Genomic DNA, 25,539 nt, shown 5'->3' with positions numbered 1-25,539 from the left:
CTTTCTGTTTATCATTGTTCTCTGGTTGCATTTGTGCAAAATAGCCAGTGGCTTCTGAATCTACATAACCAATTACATCTCCAGTGCCCATGCGCATGTAACTGATCCAGCCTCTGTGGGCCAAGTTCAGATTCCCAGGAGGAAAACTTTAATGTGCACATCCTGGTCCAGTTAGATGTGGCAGAGTACAGTCATCTCTTTCTGTAAAATCTGTAGTTGAGGACAAGTTTTCTAAAAGGGGGATGTGAGCCAAGAGTGGCCTCAGTTAGTACAAATTTTGGATTGAGTTTGGTAGTAAATCCCAAATGTTTTTGGAAAACTGGTATTTTCTTTTGCTGAGGAAAGTCTATGTAGAAAGCCATTTCTGAAACATTGGTCACAACAGAATTCAACATTATAGGTTGTTTTTAGTGATTTCATTTTGAAATATTTTGTGCATAAAAACAGAAACATAGCTGGTAAAATATGAAGACTCCTCTGTGTACCTTGTACATATATTGACACCTAGTAATTATTTTGAATTGTTAGGTGTTTGTAGTTTCAAAGTCTGGACTCTTTAGGCCTGTTCTGTATGACCTCCCAATTCTGGTTTACTTTGTAGTTCTTTCCTTTCCTTTTCCTTTTCTTTTTTCCTTTTCCCCTCCTTCCCTCCCTTCCTTCCTTTTTTTCTTTCTTTCTTTGGGTATATATTTATTTACTTTTTTTGGAAATATGGTTGATGCACAATATTATGTTAGTTTTAAGTGTACTACGTAGTGATTTGACATTTTCATATATTATGAAATGATCACCACCTGAGTCTAGTAACCATCTGTCCCCATACAAAATTATTACAATATTACTGACCATATTTCTTATGCTGTATATTATTTATTTAATAAATTTAGGTTTGTATCTCTTATGCCCTTCACCTATTTTGTTCCCATCCCCTTCCCCTCCAGCAACCACGTGTTTGTTTTCTGTGTGAGTCTGTTTTCATTTTATTTTGTTTGTCTTATCTTTAGATTCCACATATAACTGAGATTATGTGGTTTTTGTGTTTCTCTGTTTGACCTGTTTCACTTAGTGTAATACCCTCCAAGACCATCCATGTTGCTGCAGATGGCAAAATTTCATTCTTTTTTATGGCTGCGTAGTATTCCACTTTATATATATATATATATATATGCAGTAATATAATAAAGAAAGACAAAATACTAGAAGTAGTAGAAACTTTCAGTGATATATATATCACATTTTCTTCATCCATTCATCTGTTGGTAGACACTTAGGTTGCTTCCATATCTTAGCAATTGTAAGTAGTGGTTCTGTGAACATTGGTGTGCATATATATCTTTTTGAATTAGTGTTTCTTTTTTCTGCAAGTAAATATACAGAAGTGAAATTGCCTGATCATACGGCAGTTCCATTTTTAATTTTTTGAGGAACCTCCGGACTGTTTTCCTTAGTGACTCCTACAATTTACAGTCCCACCAACAGTGCACGAGGGTTCCCTTTTCTCCACTTCCTTGCCAACACTTATTATTTCTCGTCTTCTTGATGATAGCCATTCTGGCAGGTGTGAGATGGTATATCTCATTGTGGTTTTGATTTGCATCTCCCTGTTGATTAGTGATGTCGATTATGTCTTCATGAGTCTGTTGGCCCTCTGTATGTTTTCCTTGGAAAAAATGTTTACACAGGTCTTCTGCCCACTTTTTTTTTTTTCTTTTTTCCAGTACGAGGGCCTCTCACTGTTGTGGCCTCTCCCGTTGCGGAGCACAGGCTCCGAACGCGCAGGCTCAGCGGCCATGGCTCACGGGCCCAGCTGCTCCGTGGCATGTGGGATCTTCCCGGACCGGGGCACGGAGCCGTGTCCCCTGCATCGGCAGGCGGACTCTCAACCACTGCGCCACCAGGGAAGCCCCCTGCCCACTTTTTAATTGGGTTGTTTCTCGTTGTTTTGATGTTGACTTGTATAAATTCTTTGTATATTTTGGATATTAACTTCTTATCAGATATATCATTTGCAAATATATCCCATATAAGTAGGCTGTCTTTTTTTTTTAATAAGTAAAGCACCTTTTTTTTAGATTTTATTTTTGGCTGTGTTGGGTCTTCGTTGCTGTGTGCGGGCTTTCTCTAGTTGTGGCAAGCAGGGGCTACTCTTCGTTGCAGTGCGTGGGCTTCTCATTGCGGTGGCTTATCTTGTTGCGGAGCATGGCCTCTAGGCCTGCGGGCTTCAGTAGTTGCAGCACACGGGCTCAGTAGTTGCAGCATGTGGACCCTAGAGCGCACAGTCTTCAGTAGTTGTGGGTTTTATATGTTAAACAGAAGGGTTTTATGTATTAATACATATAAACATTCTCTATGCATATATGTTTATATAATTTCAAATTAGCGTCATACCTTATATATACTATTTTGTACCTGTTTTTCATGTTTTATTTATATATATATCATGTTCTGTATTTTTTATTCTGTGCTTACATTTTATTTTTTATATGAGTGTGTGTGTTTATGTTCTAGGAAGGAAAATCACATAATACTTTTGGTTGTATACCTCTTATGATACTTGTACACTATGTTTTAAATATTTTATTGCAGGTGGCCAGGCTTTCGAGTTCAGTCTTAAACAACAAACGTCCTCTGGTTAAATATTCTGGAGCTCGTAACCTGAATGATGAGAACTCAGTGTTTGCATATTTAGGGGCCCAGTGAGCATTTCCCTTTTCCCCTATTCAGGTTGAGCCACTTGAGAAGAAAAGGGAATCAGGCAAATAGAGATCCAAATAAATGTTATCTTATCACTGAGAAAAAGTTGTGTTGGAGGTTGTTGCTTAGATCTGCAGCAACATCAGATTTCATGTATGTAGTCTCTGTCCCCTAAGTTTAGATCTTGGAACTGCCCACTGAGGGAAGGATTGTGTCTGCAGAGCTTGTCCCTCGTATCGTTGCCTCATTCGTTACTGTACCATTCATTCCTTCTACTTAGCTCCTTGCTTCGGAGTGGCATACTATATGATAAAGGTCATTTATCCCAGTTTAAGTTACAAGCTTCTCTTGAGGTCTGCCTAAAGGTTGGCCATTTGTCTAGTGTCTGATGCTGAGTATTACCAACAACGTAAGATTGATTGGAGCATTCTGTAGTCAGTTTAGTTGGCTCTCCATTGGGAAAGTCTCCACCTACCTGGTTATTATTAGTTGTTGTTATTAAAGTAGATTGTTGGTGAAAGGTAAGTAGAGGTGCTTTGCATTAGTTTCCAGGGCCTTCTGAGTCCCTGTCTCTTGTGTTCTGTTCTTGGTTTTGTTGGAGGCTTGTGAGCTGCACATGGTATGACTTTTGAATGTTCCTGTTTTGATTTTCTAGCAGCGCAACTCACCAGGAAAACCGTATTAGGGTCTTAATGCACCCGTTTATTCTTGCATGTTTCCCCTTGTTTTGGACCCATGAACCTAATGAAATCATGTTTCTCTGGATTCTGTGAGGGCAGTGTATGATCCACCTCTATTTGGCATATCTCTGCCTCTCCCATTCTATTTTAGGAATAGGAGCTGGTTCTGATCATAATCTTGAACTTGTAGGGCCCCAAAATAGTTTTTTTTTTGGTGGTTGTCCAGCCTCCATCAGGACCCAGCTGAGTCTTCTACAGTGAGTGGGGGACATCCTCAAGATCCTGTGGCTACTGGTATTCCCAGCACAGTGCTGCTTCTTCATCAGTAAGTTGATTGCCTGGCCAGTGGTTCTCCCTTGGTGTGACCCTGAACTTTGAGCACTAGTACCCTGTCCTTGGACTAACCTGGGATATGAAGCTATTTCCTCCATCACTGGTGGTAGAATCTCATACCCATTGGGGGATCTGAAATGATTATTGGCTTCCAAGCACAAGAGCTGTGCAGTGTCACTGAATACATAGTCATAATTTGTTATAATGATCATCATTGCTATTTCTTTCTTTCTTTTTTCGGCCTTGCTGTGCAGCTTGTGGGATCCTAGTTCCCAGACCAGGGCTTGAACCCAGGCCCACGGCAGTGAAGGCACCGAGTCTTAACCATTGGACTGCCAGGGAATTCCCCATCAGTGCTATTTCTTTACTCTCTCACAGTATGGTTGCACACGTAGCTAGTTGTGCTTTTGAACCAAATCGTAAACTGCTTGATACTGTCAGGTCTTCCTCACCTATTTTAACCATCTTTTTAAATGTGGCTGGCTTGCCTTTTTCACAGATAGGGTATAAGATTTTTACTGGGGCATAAACACATTCATGCCCTGAATATATAACCATCCTGTTTAGACTGCAGCTTCTTGAAATTGTTTCAGGGAGTAGTGGTTTATCTGAGGACAAAATCCTCTGGGCAGTGTGGTTGTTACTGACCTGCTCTTATAAAATCTTCTCCACTGAGAAGTCAGGTGGATTGATGGCATGCCTGGGTCTGGATGTTCAGTCACCCAATCTTGTACCAGGTTTCAAGATGCCCAGTAACTGACATGCTAGGCTCTAGTTCATCATTACACAGCTGGGCACCTGTGAGGCCTATGCCACCTGTCTCTTCCCTCTTCCATGGGTTAAGGTTAGCTCAGTAGTTACAATACCATATTTCCTTTAATCTAAGGTACCATCTATTTTAAAATGCATCCCAATATCAGAGATAAAACTTTTTCCCTCAGTTTTATTGAGAGGTAATTGACATACATCACTATATAAATTTAAAGTGTACAGCATGATGGTTTGGTTTGCATATGCAGGCATACTTTATCGTGCTTCACAGATATTGTATGTTTTACAAATTGAAGGTTTGTGGCAATGCTGCGTAGGCAGATGATGGTTAGCATTTTTTAGCAATAAGGTATTTTTAAATAAAGGTATATACTTTTTTTTAAGACATGCTATTGCACACTTAATAGACTACAGTATAGTTTGAATATAACTTTTATATACACTAGGAAACCAAAACATTTGTGTTACTTGCTTTATTGTGATATTGGCTTTCTCGTGGTAGTCTGGAACCAAACCCATGTTATCTCCGAGGCATGCCTGTATCATGAAATGATTACCACAGTAGGTTTAGCATCCGTTATCTCATGGAGATACTAAACTTCTAAAATATATGTTTGGGGATCGATGAGATCTAGTTTTAAGGTTAACACTAGAGATTAAAAGATGTAAGGGCTCTTTAGCACTTGACAAGGCCTAAGCTGGTGCTCTGGCTTCTTAGTAGTTCTGCTCACATGTGTTGTGACATGGATTCACTGCAGAATCTTGCTGGCCTAGGTCATGACCAGATTCACTTGATGCTTTTCCAACATACTGCTTTCCCTCTAATAGACATAATTCTTAAGGATGGCGTTGTCATTTTATCCAGTAATACCATAAAATCTTTTAATTTAACACTGCCCTTTTTAGTACCCTTTCTCCCCTGCCTCCTACCTCCTGCAACTTGCTTAATTCCTGATCCTACTTTTATGATGCAGATTTTAGCAGGTGTCATCAACATGCTGGACTGTTCTGTTGCTTGGTATGGCTTTTTTGTTTTGTTTTTAATTAATTTATTTGTTTTTGGCTGTGTTGGGTCTTTGTTGCTGCACTCGGGCTTTCTCTAGTTGCGACGAGCGGGGGCTACTCTTCCTTGTGGTGCGCGGGCTTCTCGTTGTGATGGCTTCTCTTGTTGCAGAGCGCGGGCTCTAGGAGCGCAGGCTTCAGTAGTTGTAGCTCGTGAGCTCTAGAGCGCAGGCTCAGTAGTTGTGGCGCACAGGCTTCGTTGCTCCGCTGCGTGTGGGATCTTCCTGGACCAGGGCTCGAACCCGTGTCCCCTGCATTGGCAGGTGGATTCTTAACCACTGCGCCACCAGGGAAGCCCCTTGGTGTGGCTTTGATGGCCATTTATTTTTGGAATATTGCTCATGTGTCCCAGAAACTTTGCTACAGAACTGTCCGTGCCCATTTGTCTATTTTCCCACATGAAATCAATTCTGTTTAAGCATCTGTCTTTTTATGTTAATGCCCAAAAGCCGTTCATTAAATGTAAATCTTTGAAGTCTGTTATTAAAGACTCCATTTTGCTAACATCTCTGGGTTGCCATTACTCTGAGAGCAATTGAGGCTGAGGTGTATTTCGTTCTCTGCTAGCAAATGTAAGCTTCTAATGAGTACTGTTCATCTGAAATTTCCAGGCTGCAGAGACAGGGCATGGTCCTGTCTACATCCATCACTGTTTTATGAGGTGTACTCTATTGTTTATAGTTTTTAGAGGCTCACCTAGGAACTCCGTCTGTATGTCCAGGCCAATTGAAGCCCGATAGCTGTAACTTTGATTTTATGTGAATCCATTCCTAGGCTTCCTAGGGCTTTAATTGTTTTGGATGGATACAGAAGCCATCGATTGTACCTGATGTCTGTAAGTTATTGGTCTTATTAACCACTTAGCTAATATCTGGCAGTCTTAATTTAATCAGATCTCTAACACTTAAGTTTAAAAGGATTTCCTCAAATCTAGTCAGTGTTTGCTTTCCCTGCCTCACATTTAAATCTCCCTCTTTGAATTGATATTTTTATCTCGTGTCTCCCTTCATCCAGATTTTTATTTTCCCAAAGCCTTCATTCTCAGAAGTGGTAGCTTTGTCATTTAAGTCCTTGTGTCAGTGGTGAAGTCCCATGGACCCTGATGGTCAGTCATCTTCTTAAATACAAGCTGACCACCATGACCTGGCAATGTACCAAGACTGACCTCAAGAAAGTACCGAAACCAAGGGTCTAGGCCTCCCTATTCCTGGTCCTCCATTCTTCAGAGAATCCATTGACCTGTTCTCCCTCCCATCAAAATTATATGTTACCTTGTTCTGAGCCTTAACCAGAACCAGTTATCGCTTCTGTTTTCTCTTCAGAGTTGGGCACTTTAATAGCTGGCAACTCTGCTGGCACAGTTCATGGCTTCATAATTTGGACAGTCCCAGTTATTAGCTCCCAAAGAGTGCCCTGACTTTATCTGGTGATGCCTGTTTCACTTGAGAATTCCCAGATCCCTGGCTGTCTATCAGTCTCATTCTGTCTGGCTGTTTTTCCACCTTGGACGTTGCCCTTAAATTTCTCTTGGTGGGGTGGGGGAATCCGATCGCTTTACAGTTTGTTATTCAGAACTGTAGGCATGGCCCCGTATGTAAATTTTCTGATACATTCTTCCAAGTTTAACCTTGTATTTTTATTGCAAACAGCATTGAACGATGTTCTAATTCTCCATGAGGCTACATTGGGCTAGATTATTTTTCCTGAGCTTCTTAATTTGCCCACGTATACTAGTAATAAACGACTATAATCTAAGGTTAACTGAGTGGGTGAGCCCTGTTGCCTGCAATCTGAAAGAGCCTAATTAGCACATAACTTAGTGAGTTCCAAAGTTATTTGTTGTTTATCTACATGTAAGGAAAGTGGTGAAAAGACAGTAAATCCCTGAAAATCCTAGTTTAATAATGTATAGTAACTGTATTTTTTCAGTATTTTAATTATGGAAAGACATGCAAGGTAAAAGGCACAAGAAATAACTTTGGCTAAAAAGTGATTCTGTTCTTGACTCTGAGTTCAAAGTAAATTAGCTCTTTTGTTTTCTTTTTTAAATAGGGTTACACATCATTTTGGAATGACTGTATATCATCTGGATTACGTGGCTGTATGTTAATTGAATTAGCATTGAGAGGAAGGTTACAGCTAGAGGCTTGTGGAATGAGACGTAAAAGTCTGTTAACAAGAAAGGTAAGAGGGGGCCTATATAACATCTCCTTTTTAAAGAGTTTGTGCTGCCTAAAAATGAAGACTGTTTCTACTAATAGTTTTCTTTTTTATTGAAGTATAGTTGATTTATTATGTTGTGTTAATTTCTGCTTACAGCAGAGTGATTCAGTTATACATATACATACATTTTAAAAAATATTCTTTTCCATTATGGCTTATCACAGTATATTGAAGATAATTCCCTGTGCTATACAGTAGAACCTTGTTGTTTACTAATAGCTTTCAAAAATTAAAGAAGAGAAGTTGATTTTAAAGTTAAGTCTTTATTGAATCATGTTTCCATATCTTTTCTTGCATCCTTGGGTTTTTGGTTCTTTGCGCATAATGAGTAATGTAATTCATTGTTAGGATCACTGGCCATTGCATCCTACATATTCAGAAAGATTCCAAACTTTATTTGCTGCTCCTGAAAGCCATGATTTGGAAAACTTGACGTAACTACTCAAAAGTGGTATTGTGCAAATTAACTGTCCATAGGCTGTTGATCTTTTTGCCAGAATACAAATAGGTTTCACATCTCTGCCTCTCCACTGTGAAGGTCTGTGTTAATAGAGGTATTATTGACTAGTTTTTAGAATTTCTAACTTTAACCTCAATCTAAAATATTCAAGACTCTTTCTCTTCTAGTCTGTCATTGTTTCTTGGGGGACGTGGGGTGTTTCAAAGCTATTTTTTCCTAAATACACTGTCTTATAATGAAATCCAAAAAGTTTTAGGTGAAAACTGAACATTTTTTGATTGAAATGCCAGAGAGAGTAATAATCCTATAGGAAAGAAAGAAATGTATTCTTGAAGATTGTATGCAAAGTAAACACGGTATGGCAGAAAATATTCCTCGTGGAATATTAAAATTAAATCTAGTCATTTAGAGTCAGATGAGCTGGCATGAGATTAGTTTTGAAGTTACTGTTTTAGATATCTATGTCATAAAGCAGAATAAAATTTTTATTTGTTTTACTGTGCAACCATAGATTTATGGAGGACAGAAACCTTAAGAATTTGTCATTATAATTATCAATGAAATATACACATTGGTTACTACTAATAGTAGAAATTACAGGTAATTTTACATTAATGTTATGGAGCCCTGACCTAAAGTGAAAAGATTTTGATACTGTTTATTTGGGGTTTTTGGGAACAGAAACCAGTTTTGTGTTGATTATCAACAAATTATTTGCTCTTTCGTTCATTTATTCATTCATCATTTATTTATTTAGTGCTTAAGTCTTCCATCCATTGTGCTTGACTCTGGGGATACATTGGAGACCAAGAGACACATGTTCCCTGCCTGCATGGGCTTTTTACTTCAATCCACCTGTTTGTATGATCTTAACTAGGCAGTTGATAGTCTTTTGGGAAAATACTGCAACATGATTTAATCTATTCATTTAAAAATAATGATTGATTATATTAAGATAATACATATATGATAGTTATAAAATCAAATTGTACTTAAAGACTTACAGCAAAAAAAATAGCAATCTTCTACCTGCCCTTCCCCACTCCTTAGTCTTGTATCTGGGCGGCAGCCATTCTCAGTCCTTGTATTAGTTTTGTAAGGCTGCCTTAGCAAATTACCACAGACTTGGTTGCTTGAAACAACAGACATTAATTCTCTTTACAGTTCTGGAGGCCACAATGTGCTGTTCCTTGCCTCTTCTAGCCTCTGATGGCTTTGAGGCTTTCCTTGGCTTCTGGCTGCATCTCTCTCTGTCCTCTGTTTTTACATCACCCTCTCCTTTGTATGTCACTCATAAGGACACTTTCATTGCATGTCGGGGCTCATCTGGGTAATCCAGGACAATCTCATCTCCAGATCTGATTTCACTTAATTTTATCTACAGAGATTTATTGGGGATTAGATTCTGGGGGTTAGGACATGAACACCTTTTGGGGGTCACCATTCAGCTTGCTACAGTTTTCACTTACTTGGGCATTTACCTCCATATTTCTAAATAAGCTTATACTGCCATTTCTTGATAAATCAGTTGGAGATGCTCTTTACTTACTTACATCTATTACTTAAAATAGATGGATATTTGCGGGCCTTCCGTGGTGCCGCAGTGGTTAAGAATCCGCCTGCCAAGGCAGGGAACACGGGTTCGAGCCCTGGTCCGGGAAGATCCCACATGCCGCAGAGCAACTAAGCCCGTGCGCCACAACTACTGAGCCTGCGCTCTAGAGCCTGTGAGCCACAACTATTGAGCCCACGCGCCTAGAGCCCATGCTCCGCAACAAGAGAAGCCACCGCAATGAGAAGCCTGCGCACCACAATGAAGAGCAGCCCCCGCTCGCCACAACTAGAGAAAGCCCGTGCACAGCAGTGAAGACCCAGTGCAGCCAGAAAAAAAAATAGATGAATATTTGGCTCTCTTACATACCACTTTTTACCCCTACCTTTCAATCTTCCCAATAGAGTTATATCATAATTTTTGGCAAAACAGTAATGATTGTTTTATATTGTTACAAATATATTAATACTGTTTTCTGTAGAGTTAAGTTATATCCTGTGATTTCCTTTCTTAGATAGTTTTGTTTTTTTCTAGAGTTAATCCCTTATTTTAAAGTTTTCTATGTAGCTCTCCTTTTTTCTTACATGCTCCATCAGAGAAAAGTTAGATTATTAATTTTAAAATGTTCATATACATCAGATAACTCCATTAAAATTTGCCTGTGTTTCAGTCTGGATTGGTTATGCTTTGGTTCTACTGGGACTTCCTGTCACTTTTTTTTTTACTGCTTTCAGCCCCCTGTTTTCTGGATCTAATGTTTTCTTCCACCCTCGTGGGAGGAAAATGTTTTGAGACTTTGCATGCCTGAAAATTCCTTTATTGTACCATATTTCTGTTTGACAGATTGGCTGGGAATAGAATGTTAGATTTTTCCCACAGAATTTTTAAGGCATTTCCCCATTGTCCTCTAGTATACAGAGTTGCGGTTAGAGTCTGATGCCCTTCTGATTGTCAATCTCTGTATGATACCTGGTTTTTCTTCTCTGGAAGCATTTAAGATCTTCTGTTTATCTCTAGTGTTCTGAAATTGTATGATATGCCTTGATGTGGGTCTTTTAAAATTCACTATGCTTGGGCTTCTTCAATCCAGAAATGTGTGTCTTTTGATTTTGGAAAGTTTTATTTCTTGTATCTTCACTCTGTTTCTAGAACTGTATAAGGTGGAGTGGACCTCTTGGCTGTTCTTTATTTTCTTTCTGATTTTTATGTTATTTTTCTTTCTGGTTTGTTTCCTAGCTTTTTTGGGATATAATTGACATTCTCTTGGTCTCTCTTACCTTTTAATCCTCTGTTGAGTTTTTTATTGTGGCTTTCATGTTTTTGATTTCCAGGAAGCGTTTTCTGTATCGTGCCTTCTTATTCTTCTTGTTTTATGGATGTAAGATTTTCTTTTAAATCCCTGAGGATATTACTGCTCTTTTGAGAATTTTCTTTATCTGTGTTATCTGTTTCTTCAGTTCTTATTTTCTCTTTTGGTCTCTTCCTTGCTGAAGACTTTCAAGTGTCTTGTCATCCTTGGTTATTTGTTTATATTTAAGAATGAGGCTTGTCCTCCAAGAAGAAAAACCCTAAATATAAATTATATGTGTGGGCAGGAATATTTACTAGTGGGCCACACATTGCTGGATTTTGTTAAGGAGTTGGAACTTGCTGTGAGTTATTGAAGAATTTTAAGCAGAAGCTGGAATGTCATGCTAAGATTTACCTTTAGAAAGATCAGTGAGGAGTATGGATTGAAAAAGGCTAAAACTAGTTCAGGGAAGCTAGTTAGGAAACTTAATCCAAGGAAAGTTAATCAGATAGGTAGATTAGAATGATTGCAGAGGTGATGGAGAAAAATAGTCCATCTGAGAGAGATTTGGGGGGCAGAATTTCATAAGAAAAGAGATCCAACTATACCCAGCTTATTGTCACCGTGAGACCATTCTCAAAGGGGTGGGCATGCACTGGGTGTTCAGGCCAGATGGAAGTAGATTTAGGGAGTAAGTGAGAAGTAAGAAACGGTGGCATGACCATAGCATATAGACATACAACTTTTTCTCCCAAAGTTCTCCTTTCTTTTTTCTTATTCTCTCTGACCCCCTACTAAAAGTATGGTCTAGAATAGTACTTTCCTATCAAACTCTGTGATGATGAAGATGTTCTATAGCTGCACTGTCCAGGATGGTAGCCACTAGCCATATGTGGCTATGAGCCAGACACTTGAAATGTGGTTAGTGCAAATTGAGACATTCTGTAAATAAAAACACACTGGATGTTTGAAGGCTTACTATGGAAAAATAAGAATGTAAACCAGTCTCAATTTAAAAATATTTATTACATGTCAGTATTTTGGCTATGGTGGGTTAAATCAGATATATTAAAATTAATTTTACCTGTTTTCATTTTTTAAAATATAACTACTAAAATTTTTTAAAATAGATTTGTGCCTTGTATTTCTGGTTCTAATTATATTTCCATTGGGTCATGTTGTCTCAGATACTGTATTTTTTTTAATCTTTCATAAGATTGAGCAAAAAGGAAAGGACGTATTGTCAAGGACAAGTTTGAGGGAAGACTCTCATTTTTAAAATAATACTGTTAAATTTCATAACATTTTAACAGGTAATGTAAAGTAGTGTAACAAATTCAACTTTGATATTATAGAATTTCAACTAGAAATTTGTTGTTTAGCCAAGAATGTTATTGAAGGCTATAAAGATCTAGTACTTGGTTAAAGCAGTGTAGCGTTTTCTTCTCTTATACCCTACCTCTGGTTTTTCTACTCTTAAAGTGCTTAACTTAAAGTTTTGTAGTATTTAAAACTTTTATGTAATCAGACCTATTGGTATTTTCAAGGATTCTGCTTGCTGTCACAATTTTGAGAAAACTTTCTCATCCCCTCAATTATATTTCATATTTAAATCTTCATCTTTTATTGTGGTATAAGCTCTGAGGAGCCAGTTGTTTTATTATATCTATTGAAAAATTAATTTCTCTACTGATGTGAAATGCCACCTTTATTCTATATTCAATTCTTATGTATAATTGAGTCTGTTTCTATAACTAATAAATGTTTAAAAAATGAATTTCTGGATCAAATAGCCCAAGGTTTAGCAGTAAATGGAATTCCGATGAGTATAAGCTGTTCTACCATTTTGCTTTCCTAATTATTGCACAGTAGCTAAATTTTCGTTCATGATTGTGGCTAATCTGGTTAGGTTAAATATTGGATTTCCTTAGTATGGAATTAGTTTAAAATCTGAACTTTGATACTGTATGAACACTTGGGGCTTTAAGCATAATGAAGTGTTTGCATAATTAAGTTTTTTGTTTAGAAAGATCAAGTAGATCATGTGATTCTTGTTGATTACATTTTAGGTGATTTGTAAATCAGATGCTCCAACAGGGGATGTTCTTCTTGATGAAGCTCTAAAGCACGTTAAGGAGACTCAGCCTCCAGAAACGGTCCAGAACTGGATTGAATTACTTAGTGGTAAGCTTCTGCGTATAAACTAAAAACTGAATTCTCTGAGAGATTTTTGTAAAAGTTTAAAATCCTTTTGAAAGGAGCTTAGACAAAATAGCCAAAAGCTTGTTTAGTTAGTTAGGCAATCTTGAAAGTTAATCAGTCACTAAATAGGGAAAATAGTGGTTTTTAAAATTTCATCCCCTTTAACAAAACTGAGCAGATGTGAATCAGATATAGTATACTTCCTTAGCTTCCTTAGCTCCTGTCATTCTTTGTCAAAATTACTTCATGCTACCTTATTCTGGATAGGCTAGGTTAAGCTGTGGTAACAAACAACCCTAAAACCTCAGTGGCTTAAAACAACAGTTTACTTCTCACTCATACTGTAAGTCAGTCACAGGCCACTTCATTCTCATCTTGGCAGCTGGGCAGATGGAGCTGCCACCATCTGGAGCACTGTCAGTCACTAGTGTAAAGGAAAGAAGAGAATAACAGATCACCCAGGCTCTTAAATTTCTGCTCAGAAATGACGTGTGGTGCAGGTTTCATTGGTCAGAGCAAGTCACATGGCCTCCCCTAACTTTAGGGAGATAGGAAGTGCAGCTGTAGGAAGGAACACTTACTTGGTTGATAGCACTAATGACTACATTTATTTTAAAGTTACTTGTGTATTTGTCTAATCTTCTAGATAGTAAACTCCTGGAGTATAGGACCTGAGTTAGCTTGCTGTTCCTCTGTACTGTTATATAAAACATAGCTTCTGCATACATCTATGCTCATTTCATTTCATGTTCAAATATATTGCTTTTTAGACTGTTTTAAAAACGTTTGGAGGTTGTCAGAGATTGGTAATTAACATGTCATTTTTCTCACTTATAAATAGAGTTTCTAAAGTAATAGTTGTATTATGAAGATATTCTTATATCAGTAAAAGATTGAGTTTTGCATGTTTGTTTATTTATAACGTGAATACACATATTCCAAACTTAGGTAGTAGGACAATAAATGGGCACTTTATACTATGGCAGGGTTCATTCTTCCTTCTTATTGGTAGAGAACATAAGCTTATTCACAAGTTTGTCTTGATGATTTTTTTTTTTTTTTTTTTTTTGCGGTATGCGGGCCTCTCACTGCTGTGGCCTCTCCCATTGTGGAGCACAGGCTCCGGACGCGCAGGCTCAGCGGCCATGGCTCACGGGCCCAGCCGCTCCGCGGCATGTGGGATCTTCCCGGACCGGGGCACGAACCCGTGTCCCCTGCATCGGCAGGCGGACTCTCAACCACTGCACCGCCAGGGAAGCCCTGTCTTGATAATTTTGAGGGTTTTTTTTTTTTGACCACCCTTTTGTAGATCTGCTGATAACTTTCTTTTACCTCATTGAGTAAGAGAAACTTTAATGTGACCCTTTTTCCTTCCTTGTGGTTGTGATATTGATGTCATCTTCAATTACAATTTTTTTGTAGGAAATCTTTTAAAATTACTTTACCCATTTGATGAAAGTTTGTTTGGTTAAAGCTAGGTACTTGGCACATACCAAGACTGTATGTCACAGTGCTCAGAACATTGTCAGCCCTCTTTGGGTGAGCCTTCCACCTATTCAGCAAACTGTGGCCAGCTGACAAAGACTCAATGAGGGTATGATGTTAACTCCATATGTTAAATATTAGCAAATATGATTTTTTTGAGATAAAAATAGGAGTGCTAGTACCTTCTAACTGATGGATCATTTCTGCACTCTCTGGAGTTCACTGGCCTAAGCAGTCTTTGTGTTGTGCTCACGTTGTGCTGCTGTTGTTGGCCATTACCACTTCCGGTGGTGCAAATTAGAATTTGTAATTAGGTTCTCAGCTGACCAAAAGGAGGGTTTCTCAAGTTGTATTTACTTTTTTGGGAGGTAAGTCAGGTAAGTCAGAGTGCTAAAGTTCTTTTTATGGAATATAGTTTGTCTTGCCTTAACGTCAATGTTTTTGATATCCGCTTTGGTGCCACTTAGCACGTGGAGGCGTTTTCAGCTGCTTCATCCATCAACAGTCTCTTTATCTTACATCATACATGTTAATGGCACATTGGGATTTGGGTTAATAATATATCTTAGACCACTGGATTTCCTTTGTTATGTACGCATGGCACACAGGGAGTATGGCTTGTAAAGAGTTGAATCTCACCGTTTAAGGTGGCTGTATACGTCTTAAACTTTACCGGTTATGTAACATTTTATGCATGTAGCTTATCCAGTACTCAATGTGTATGATAAATGAAAGTGGTTTTCAACTTGAGCTGTGTGCGCTGTTCTCACTTGGTTGAGTGAAAGGAGGGCAGAAGTCTATAAGCTTTTCTCAAAAGTATTAAATATAATTAAGATTTTGTGAAACAGAGTGTCCATTTGAGTTAGGAATTTGTGTAAACCAAGAAGCTAATACTAAGAAAGTGGTTTTTAAATTTTTTTAAACAACATCCTGTGAAGTTTAGGATGGCTGTAAATGCCAAAATATCACCTATAGCACTTTGGTTGCATGTTCCTGATGTATAATAGGAATGACCTGTAATTTCAGCGTAAAAGAAAGGAATCTGGAGTGGGAGAAGGAGAAAAAAGCACATTTCTTTTAAATTAAGAAAATATCTACTTCCCACCTAGTTAAAGTAGTACTAGTGCTTGCTGATTTTTAATAAAAAATTGTATCCAACCTAACACCATTTTAACCATTTTTAAGTGTTCAGTTCTGTGGGTCAGTTTGTTAATTTAAAATTTTTTAGTTGCTTCAAAGTAATGAGTGGTATCAAATACCAGTTATTGCAGCAGTGCTGATGTAGGTACTATGAAACTTAAAAAGAAGTGCTTCCATACTAAAAGAATCTTAAAATTCATTTGCAGAACAGTTGTATATTTCTATCTATCTATTTATTTATTTAGGCTGCGCTGGGTCTTCGTTGAGGCATGCAGGATCTTTAGTTGCAGCATGCATGCAGGATCTAGTTCCCCGACTAGGGATCAAACCGGGGCCCCCTGCAATTGGGAGTGCGGAGTCTTACCCACTGGACCACTAGGGAAGTCCCCAGTTGTGTATTTCTAATAACAGATTAATGACAGATTAGAGTTTAACAGTATGGTTCTCTGAAAGTGCAGTAGCCCAGAGAAAAGAAATCCTTGGGAGCTTTAGTAGTTGGAGGAAGTGGAACTTGGATTGGGCCTTTGAAAGGTAAAAATGAGACAGAAAGAAGGAAGTGTTCCTGTTCAGAGGGATTAGAGGGGGTGGTAAAATTGGTGGACCTATCCTTACACAGTTAAGTCTGTACTTGTTACTAGGTTTTCAGAACTATGTATTGTACTGTATTGTTGAGGGATACGTGCATAGGTGGTGAGACTATATGTAAAGAAAAAAGAATGATTAACCTAAGTTTGTTTGGTGGTTACCTCTGAGGCAGAGAAGACACAAGGGAAGCATCTAAGGTCTTGATGAAGCTTTCTTCTTTACCTGGGGTGGGAGGATGGATACCCAGGGGTTCATCTTACCGTTATTTACAGTGTGCATATATACATGTTAAAATTACTGATATTTAAATATTATTTATATATCTCGTTAATTTAAAAAAATTAATAAATATGTGTATTTGAGACAAAGAGTAAAAAGTTTAAAGACTACTTTTCTGTTTTCAAGAATAGTATTTTTTGCTTTCTGAAGTCGTAAGACATGTAATTGATCAGTTTGGTCACAAGGTGTCGCTAGACTGCCAAATTTATGAACAAAGCTGCTTTTTTTTTTTGTAACATGTCAAGGAAGATGGAAGTTTTTTGTAGTGAAGTTATTTAGGTGCCTGCCAGTATGTCATTTTCACTGAAATAATTGTTGGGCAGTGGGATATAAATAACCTTTGAAGAACTTTTCCTCTCCGTATATACTTCTCACAGTTTCCTTTATAAAAGAGTTAACTATAAATAAATTCTATACATTAAAAATTTGCTCGTATAACTTATAAAGTCTTTTTTGCATAGTGAGTAATTTAGGATGAATGACAGTATGGATCACAGTAACATCTTTTAATCTAGAATTTTGAACATTATTCCTCCTTTGGGGGTTTGTTACAGTATATTCAAAAGATATTCAACATTCTGCTTAAATTGAAGCAGCTAAATCTTTTAGTAGATAGTATAGGTTAAACCTTTATTGTATCTTCTCTTCACTTAACCAACTCCCCTCCTCCCACCCCAGTTTATACTGTTGTCTTAAGTATGCTAATAATCTCAGGGGTAACTTTATTCTTTGGATTTAGATTAATTTGGTTCTTTTAAAATAAAAGACAGAAGTGTAAATCAACTAAAATAAAAAAATTTAAAAAACAAAAGCCCAAATAGAAAAAAATAAAATAAAAGGCAGAAATGTCAGGATGCCAAGACACTTTGACCACTCAGTTATTTATTTATTTATTTTTGTTTGTTTATATTTGGCTGTAGCATGGGTTTTCTCTAGTTGCAGCGAGCAGGGGCTACTCTTCATTGTGGTGCACAGGCTTCTCATGTGGTGGCTTCTCTTGATGCACAGCATGGGCTCTAGGCGCGTGGGCTTTAGTAGTTGTGGCGCATGGGCTTAGTTGCTCCGCGGCATCTGGAATCTTCCTGGACCAGGGCTCGAACCCGTATCCCCTGCATTGGCAGGTGGATTCTTAACCACTGTACCACCAGGGAAGTCCCACCACTCTGTTATTTTATTGTACCTTTTTTGGGGTGTTCAAAATAGTATCAAACAACATTTACATATTACCCATACTGGTTCAGCTTTCTGCTTATGGGATTTTTTTCATTTTTAAAAAATGTCTGAGGAAAGCTGAACAACATTTTTGTTGGAGTGGGCACACAAGATTTGCCCTTTTCCAGGGAACTGCATCAAAAGATGATGTCTGAGTCCTTTTTTGTTAACTTCCTCCGAGGCAGAAATGATTGCCCATAAGAAGGTCCAGTCATAAATGGAACACATTATTTGAAGGTTGGTCTGTGTTCAGGCTCTACTCTTTCTTAGTAGCAACACTAAACTAAGGTAGCATATTTTGGATTTGAGGAACTTGTCACAGGAACTTTGTAATAAGCATTACGTGTTCTGTTGGGTGCAGTATGTACGATTTAATTGTGGATAAGGTGTGGATAAACCTTATTAGCATGACTTCAGTACAATAGACAGTAAGTTGTAAACTGCTAATACCATTTATTTCCAATGAGAGGAAAAAAATCATTGTATAGCGGCATCAGAGGGATTTCTGGTTTTTTTAGGTCTGTAAAGAGAAATTGACCTTAGAATAATCTTAACCCCCCCCGCCGCCGCCCCAACAATTATTTGAGAATAGGTAGCCAGGGTGTTTTCTGAGACATAGAATAACTTCCTAATTGACTAGTGAGTTGCCAGGGAATAGTACTTCTTTGATAACTGACAAATTATTATTATGAGTATAGTTAATTAATTAACCTTGGATTTGAACTATAGTTTTTTATGGGCTTTTACATAAATTTGGCTATCGATTATTCTGTGTTTATAAGTTTGAATTTCCAAAAGTCATTTAAGAATGTCAGAAAACACAACCTAGTTAATTCTAGCCTGGTGCCTTAGGCTGCCTGCCACGTGCCAATGATATTAGAAAACACAAAACAGGGCTTCCTTGGTAGTGCAGTGGTTGAGAGTCCACCTGCCGATGCAGGGGACACGGGTTCGTGCCCCGGTCCGGGAAGACCCCACATGCTGCAGAGTGGCTGGGCCCGTGAGCCATGGCCGCTGAGCCTGCGCATCTGGAGCCTGTGTTCCGCAACGGGAGAGGCCACAACAGTGAGAGGCCCGCGTACCGCAAAAAAAAAAAAAAAAAAACACAAAACCCAAACTGTCTGGTGAAAGTTGCAGCAGGCATTTATTGGGGAGACAGTGGGTTGGTACAACAATTGAAAAATGAAAGTCATAACTAACCTTTGAAAGATACGTGCCCTTAACATCAAACTCAAGTAATTTCTTATTCCTCTGGGCTCTTGGTTCATATTGTTTTTATGGCCCTATTTACATCTTATTCTAGCCAGTTAAGTACAGTTAGTTGTTATATTATGAATGTTCCCTTCCTTTGATTTAAAATTTCTAGAGTTAGAAATATGTGTTACTAGGACTTCCCTGGTGGCACAGTGGTTAGGAATCTGCCTGCCAATGCAGGGGACACGGGTTCAAGCCCTGGTCCGGGAAGATCCCACATGCCACGGAGCAACTAAGCCCATGCACCACAACTACTGAGCCTGTGCTCTAGAGCCCATGAGCCACAACTACTGAGCCTGCATGCCACAACTACCGAAGCCTGTGCACCTAGAGCCCGTGCTCTGCAACAAGAGAAGCCACCGCAATGAGAAGCCCGTGCACCACAACGAAGAGTAGCCCCCGCTCGTCGCAACTAGAGAAAGCCTGTGTGCAGCACTGAAGACCCAACGCAGCCAAAAATAAATAAATTAAATAAATACATTAAAATAAAAAGAAATATGTGTTACTAATGTCTGCATTCTCAGTACCTAGTATGATTTTTTTAGACCATTATAAATAGGATAAACTCTTTCTGCCAAAGTGCTGATTCTGCACATGGTTAAATAATAATAGCTAACGTTTATTGCGAGCTTACCATGTACCAGGCTCTATTCTAAGAACTTGATATGTCTTTAACTTAACTTAATCCTCGTAATAACCCTTGTGAGCTGGAAAGAGTTGTTTTCATCGCTTTACAGATGAAAAGACAGAGGAATAGGTAAGAAGCCTTGCCCAGGGTTGCACTGCTAGGAAATGACCAAATTGGAATTGAAATCCAAACAGTCTGGCTCCAGAGCTTGCTCTCATAACCTATTATGCTGTAGTGCTTCATCAAGTAACTGTTAATGATTTCTCTTTTTTTGTTGTTTTTTGTTTTTGTTAATGATTTCTTAACATTAAATGTAGGTGTGGGCTAATTTAACACCAGAAATTGAAAGTAGAATTTCATTTATTATTGAGTTATATTTTTCTTTTATACTGTTAAGTTTTAAAATCTAATAGGGCCCCAAATATATTTCAGCTCTTTTACTTTTTGAAGTTAACAAGGAAATTGAATGCAATGATTGTTTTTCTTTTTGTGGAAGCTGATTTGCCAGGGTTTTTTATTTGAAAAGTTTATCTTGTTTTCTTTATTTTTTGCTTTTAATCTTTTTTTTTTTTTTTGGCTGTGCCTCGTGGCATGTGGGATCTTAGTTCCCTGACCAGGGATTGAAGCCGTGCCCCCTGCAGTGGAAGCATGGAGTCTTAACCACTGGACTGTCAGGGAAGTCGCGGTTATGTTTTCTTTAAATGTAGAAGATGACTTTAATAATGATTCATGGTACCATTTCTTCATTATTTAATTGTCAGTTTTTTTTCAAGTCCCTAGTTTTACAGCGTGAATAACAAAATGTAAAATGGCAGATCCAGATCATTTAGCCTTTAAAAAAGAAAAGCTCTCATTTTCTCTTCATTGTGCTCGTGCTTTCCTTTAAATTATTTAGATATTTAAAATAGCCATTTTAAACTCCTTGTCTGCTAATGCCATTGTCTCTGTCATTTCTGGGTCATGTCAGATTTGGTTGACTTTTTTTATTTTTTTGCGGTACGTGGGCCTCTCGCTGTTGTGGCCTCTCCCGTTGTGGAGCACAGGCTCCAGACGTGCAGGCTCAGCGGCCATGGCTCATGGGCCCAGCCGCTCTGCGGCATGTGGGATCTTCCCGGACCGGGACACGAACCCATGTCCCCTGCATCGGCAGGTGGACTCTCAACCACTGCACCACCAGGGGAGCCCTGGTTGACTCTTTTTTTTTTGGTTGTGTGGCATGCGGGATCCTAGTTCCCTACCCAGGGATCAAAACCTGCGCCCCCTGCAGTGGAATTGCAGGGTCTTAACCACTGGGAAGACACCAGGGAAGTCCCTGTTTGACTGTTTTTGTTGATTTTTTTTCCCCTTAGTTTTGGGTCACATTCTCCTGCTTCTTCACAAGTCTAGTAATTTTTATTGGATGCTGGACATTGTGAGTCTACGTTGTTGTGTGCTGAATTTTGTTTGTCTTTAAAGACTGTTGGAATTTGTTTTGCTAGGTACTTAAGTTACTTGTGGATCAGTTTTGTTTGTAAGCTTTGTTAGGTCAGGTCTGGAGTAGCCTTTACTCAAGGGCTAGTTTAGCCCTATTACTAAGATGTGATCCTTCTGGAATCCTTTCTGAATGTCCTGGGTGTTCAGTGAGACCTTTCCACTCAGGCTAATTGCAATTCAAATTTTCCCTAGCCCTCTGTGAACTCTTGGAATTGTTCACGTTACAACTTCCTTGATTTTTTTTTTTTTTAACCATGTTTTGTGGAGTTTGACACCATAACACATGTGGCTTTGTTTTTGGCCAGACTCAAGCGAACACCACGCAGATTTCTAGAGCTCTTATTCTGCATAGTCCCCTCTTCTCCAGTACTCTGCCTTGCATATTCCAGCTGCCTTAGCCTCCCCCAGCTCTGATCTCTGCCTTTTTACACAGTGTGAGTCCTGTGCTCTACTTGAGGTCTTCTGTTCTGCTCTGCTGCCTGGCATGTGCCTTTGGGTAGTAAGCTTGGGCAGTAGTAGGGCTCAGTGAGGTTTCTCTCAAAGGTCACAGCTCTGGGCTGCCTTTTGACTAGCATCTGAACAGTTGTTTCATACATTTTATGCAGATTTCTAATTGTTTAACTCCAGAAGGCAAGTCCAAGACTGACTACTCAATCATAGCCCCATATTCTTCAGTGTTAAGTCATATGGCAAAATAATTTTGAATACTAATGTATTTTAAGTCAGCACTTCCCACTAGAGCTTTCTGCAACAATGGAAATGCTTTATTTCTGTGCTGTCCGCTCAGTAACCTCTAGCCCCACTTGGCTATTGAGCACTTGGAACGTGGTTAGGGCAACTGAGGAACTGAGTTGTTTTTCCTGCTTATTTATTTATTTGGCTGTGCCGCAGGGCTTGTAGGATCTTAGCTCCCTGACCAGGGATCGAACCTGGGCCCCCTGCAGTGGAAGCATGGAGTCCTAACCACTGGACTGCCAGGGAATTCCCTGAGTTTTTTTTTTATTAATTTAAATTTAATAGCCCTATATAGTCAATGGCTGCTGTAGTAGACAGTACAATTTGTTTTTCCTCAATATTATAAAATTTCAGCTTTTGCATATAATAAAAGTGCCGGTGGTTGATCTCTAACATGACCCAATTTAGAAAGTTACTATAGTATTTTTTTCAAATTACCCAAATAGTTACATGTTCATTGGAGATTATTTGGAAAATACAAAAAGTACAAAAAAGAAAATTTGTCACATATAATATAATCCCCCAAATAATCAAGATTAATATTTTGATGTATTTCCTTCTAGTCTTCTATAAAGAAAAAAACTGTTTTAGTGAAAGATATTTGGGTTTTTTTTTTTTTAAGATTTTTTTGATGTGACCATTTTTAAAGTCTTTATTGAATTTGTTACAGTATTGCTTCTGGGTTTTTATTGTGTGGTTTTTGTTGTTGTTGTTGTTTGGCTGCGAGGCATGTGGGATCTTAGCTCCCCGACCAGGGATCCAACCCATACCTCCTGCATTGGAAGGTGAAGTCTTAAACCACTGGACCACCAGGGAAGTCCCTTGGTTTTATTTTAAGTATTTCTGTCTCAAAGGGAAATACGCATAGATGACAAGATTAAAATGATGAAAATGTTTTGTCCTTCTATAATTAGGTTTATATTATTTGTCAGCAAAGAATAGCATTGCCTAACCAGGCTTTCCCAGCTTTATAGGTCAGGTATAGGTAGCAGTTCAGGAATAACTTATTAATCAGGAAACTTTTTAATTCTTTTATCTTTTTGTTGCAGATGGGTGTTTAACAGAAAAGAGATCTTATATTTTGCTAGTGGCTGCTTTTTGACAGTAGCTAGAGAGAAGCCAAACATAATTTAATATTGGTATTTGGCTTATTCCGCATTAGGGGAACTGGTTTGGAGACTGCTTTCAGCTTGAGTAACCGTTGTGCCTGAAAATCATCTGCCAGGTGCTTAGAAACCAAAGGCCTGACCATCAAGGGGTTCATGGTTTAGTTGGCAAGAAAACATAGTTGGATTTTCTTCTGTTTCTCTGGAGGAAAAAAAGTCAAATGTTACTGTTCATTTTAACAGTACAAAATTTAATAAGATTAGCAGATAATACCTATCATTTCTAACTTCGGGAATCTTTCTTTTAGGTGAGACGTGGAATCCGTTAAAATTGCATTATCAGTTAAGAAACGTGAGGGAACGATTAGCTAAAAACCTGGTAGAAAAGGGCGTATTGACAACCGAGAAACAGAACTTCCTTCTTTTTGACATGACGACACATCCCCTCACCAACAACAACATTAAGCAGCGCCTCATCAAGAAGGTGCAGGAAGCCGTTCTCGACAAATGGGTGAACGACCCTCACCGCATGGACAAGCGCCTGCTGGCCCTCATCTACCTGGCCCACGCCTCGGATGTCCTGGAGAACGCGTTCGCGCCCCTCGTGGACGAGCAGTACGATTTAGCCACCAAGCGGGTGCGGCAGCTCCTGGACTTAGACCCTGAGGTGGAGTGTCTGAAGGCCAGCACCAACGAGGTGCTGTGGGCAGTGGTGGCCGCCTTCACCAAGTGACCCTGCGCAGAACCGAGCGTCCTCCTTTCTCTCGCGGGAACCAGTCGTTTTTCTTCCAGGGACTCCTGGTTTTCTGCAGTTTGTACTTCCCACACTATAATTGGCTTTTGTTTTATGAAATGGTGGGTGGCTTTTTCTTTTGTGTATGTATGCAGGATTCTGCTGGTACGAGAGGCCTTCCTCTTTCTGTTGTGGAAAAAGTTTCACCGCCATACTGGCATTCCATTGCTCGTTGCCATCCTCACTGTTGCCCGTTTGGGTTCTGGTGTGCTTTGACTGTCAGAGTACCTCCAGGTTCCTCACACGCACATCTTTTGGATTACCTCAGGTTGAGTTTCTCCCACATGTGCACGTACATCTCGCATTCTGCCTGCAATTCAGACAGAAGTCACAAAAAGGCCTTTAACTCACCAAAGGTAAATATCTGTATCTATTAGGACATTTTATACATAGACCTCAGTTGAGATGTATACTTAGCAAAATTATTTTTAAATTGAAATACACAGTAAATAATATAAAGTGCCCCTTGGATCTTGCTTTCCATGTAAATCTCTTGTATTATTACACTTGTCATAATTTTAACTATTAAATCATAAAGGTCCAATTGTTTCACATAGCCAGTTTGGGATGAGCTGCATTCCAGTTACGCTGTATATAGTTTGAATTATATAGAAGTTGTTCCTTCTTCTGGCCACCACTGCCCATCTTAGTATTTTGCAGGGTTTAATTAGTTGTACACCTGGTGCCCCTTACTTGCTACAGGCATTGTAATTTGATGGCAAAATAGACCTCTCGTCATTGAAGGAGAGAGAAAACATGTGTGTCTAATTGGTCCCAAGATTTTTTGAGCTGTGCCATTCATGGTACTCTTTGCCTGTGCATCTCCTTTCTGGAATTTTTTTCAGTCTTATTATTTTTATCGTTTCTGTAGAGAAGAGGCTTGTGACCAGTACTAATCTTGAGTACAGTTTTATCTTTTTCTGTCCACAAGTAAATTAATGTCTGCTCTTAAATAAATATCTACTCACACTTTCTTGGGGGAAAAAAATCAAATGTCAGCACTAGCAGATGTTGCATGTAAATCGTTAGCAAGTAACGACTACAACTCAGATGATTAAGAGTTCTGTAGCAGAAAGCTCTGCTGTGTTTTAATTTTTATATACAATTATGATAATTAGCACATTGTAAGAATATAAACCTTTGCTTTTTAGAGTTTATTTTTACTATTTCTTTATCATTGTTTATCGTATTACCATTGGTTTCATAATGTAAATACTATATATTGAACAAATTAAATGTCAAATTTTTTATTACCATAGTTCATGTTACTAGTGGGGCTTTCAGGTGTTTAGAGACTTTTTTGGTTAACATTCAATTCAAAAGTACTAGATGGTGTATAACTCTAGAGTTGAATTTTAAGGGATTCCCTAATATGTATACTATCTTTTTATCTGAAGTAATAAATAAACTATGATCTTGAAAGTGCCTGAATCAGAGCAAGCATGTCATTTGTATTTTTGTATTCTAATTATTGTGGTTTTAGTTTTCTTTCTGATGAAGTTTTACTTAGCCTTAGTTTAGTATGGCAATATTTCTACGCAGGGGTTGGCAAACTTTTTCTTATTGGGCCAAATAGAAAAT

The 25,539-nt window shown here is 38.5% G+C and overlaps 1 protein-coding gene across 2 annotated transcripts in view; it reads left to right on the top strand.

Annotated features, from left to right (window-relative positions):
* Window positions 1-25,394, top strand: part of GOLPH3 (golgi phosphoprotein 3) — a 53,132-nt gene extending 27,738 nt beyond the window's left edge. The window contains exons 2-4 of one of the 2 annotated variants that reach the window (XM_030843687.3): window positions 7,593-7,724; window positions 13,136-13,250; window positions 23,474-25,394. In XM_030843687.3, coding sequence (XP_030699547.1) covers window positions 7,593-7,724; window positions 13,136-13,250; window positions 23,474-23,898 — 672 coding nt within the window. In that variant the 3' untranslated portion in view covers window positions 23,899-25,394. The remainder of the gene's footprint in view (window positions 1-7,592; window positions 7,725-13,135; window positions 13,251-23,473) is intronic. The other variant, XM_060295699.2, reaches the window with a different exon arrangement.
* Window positions 25,395-25,539: the final 145 nt, after the last annotated feature.

Source organism: Globicephala melas, chromosome 3 (genome assembly GCF_963455315.2).
Source record: "Globicephala melas chromosome 3, mGloMel1.2, whole genome shotgun sequence".
Taxonomy (NCBI): domain Eukaryota; kingdom Metazoa; phylum Chordata; class Mammalia; order Artiodactyla; family Delphinidae; genus Globicephala; species Globicephala melas.
The sequence above is the reverse complement of the archived record's forward strand: the minus strand, read 5'-3'. Positions and strand labels throughout refer to the sequence as shown.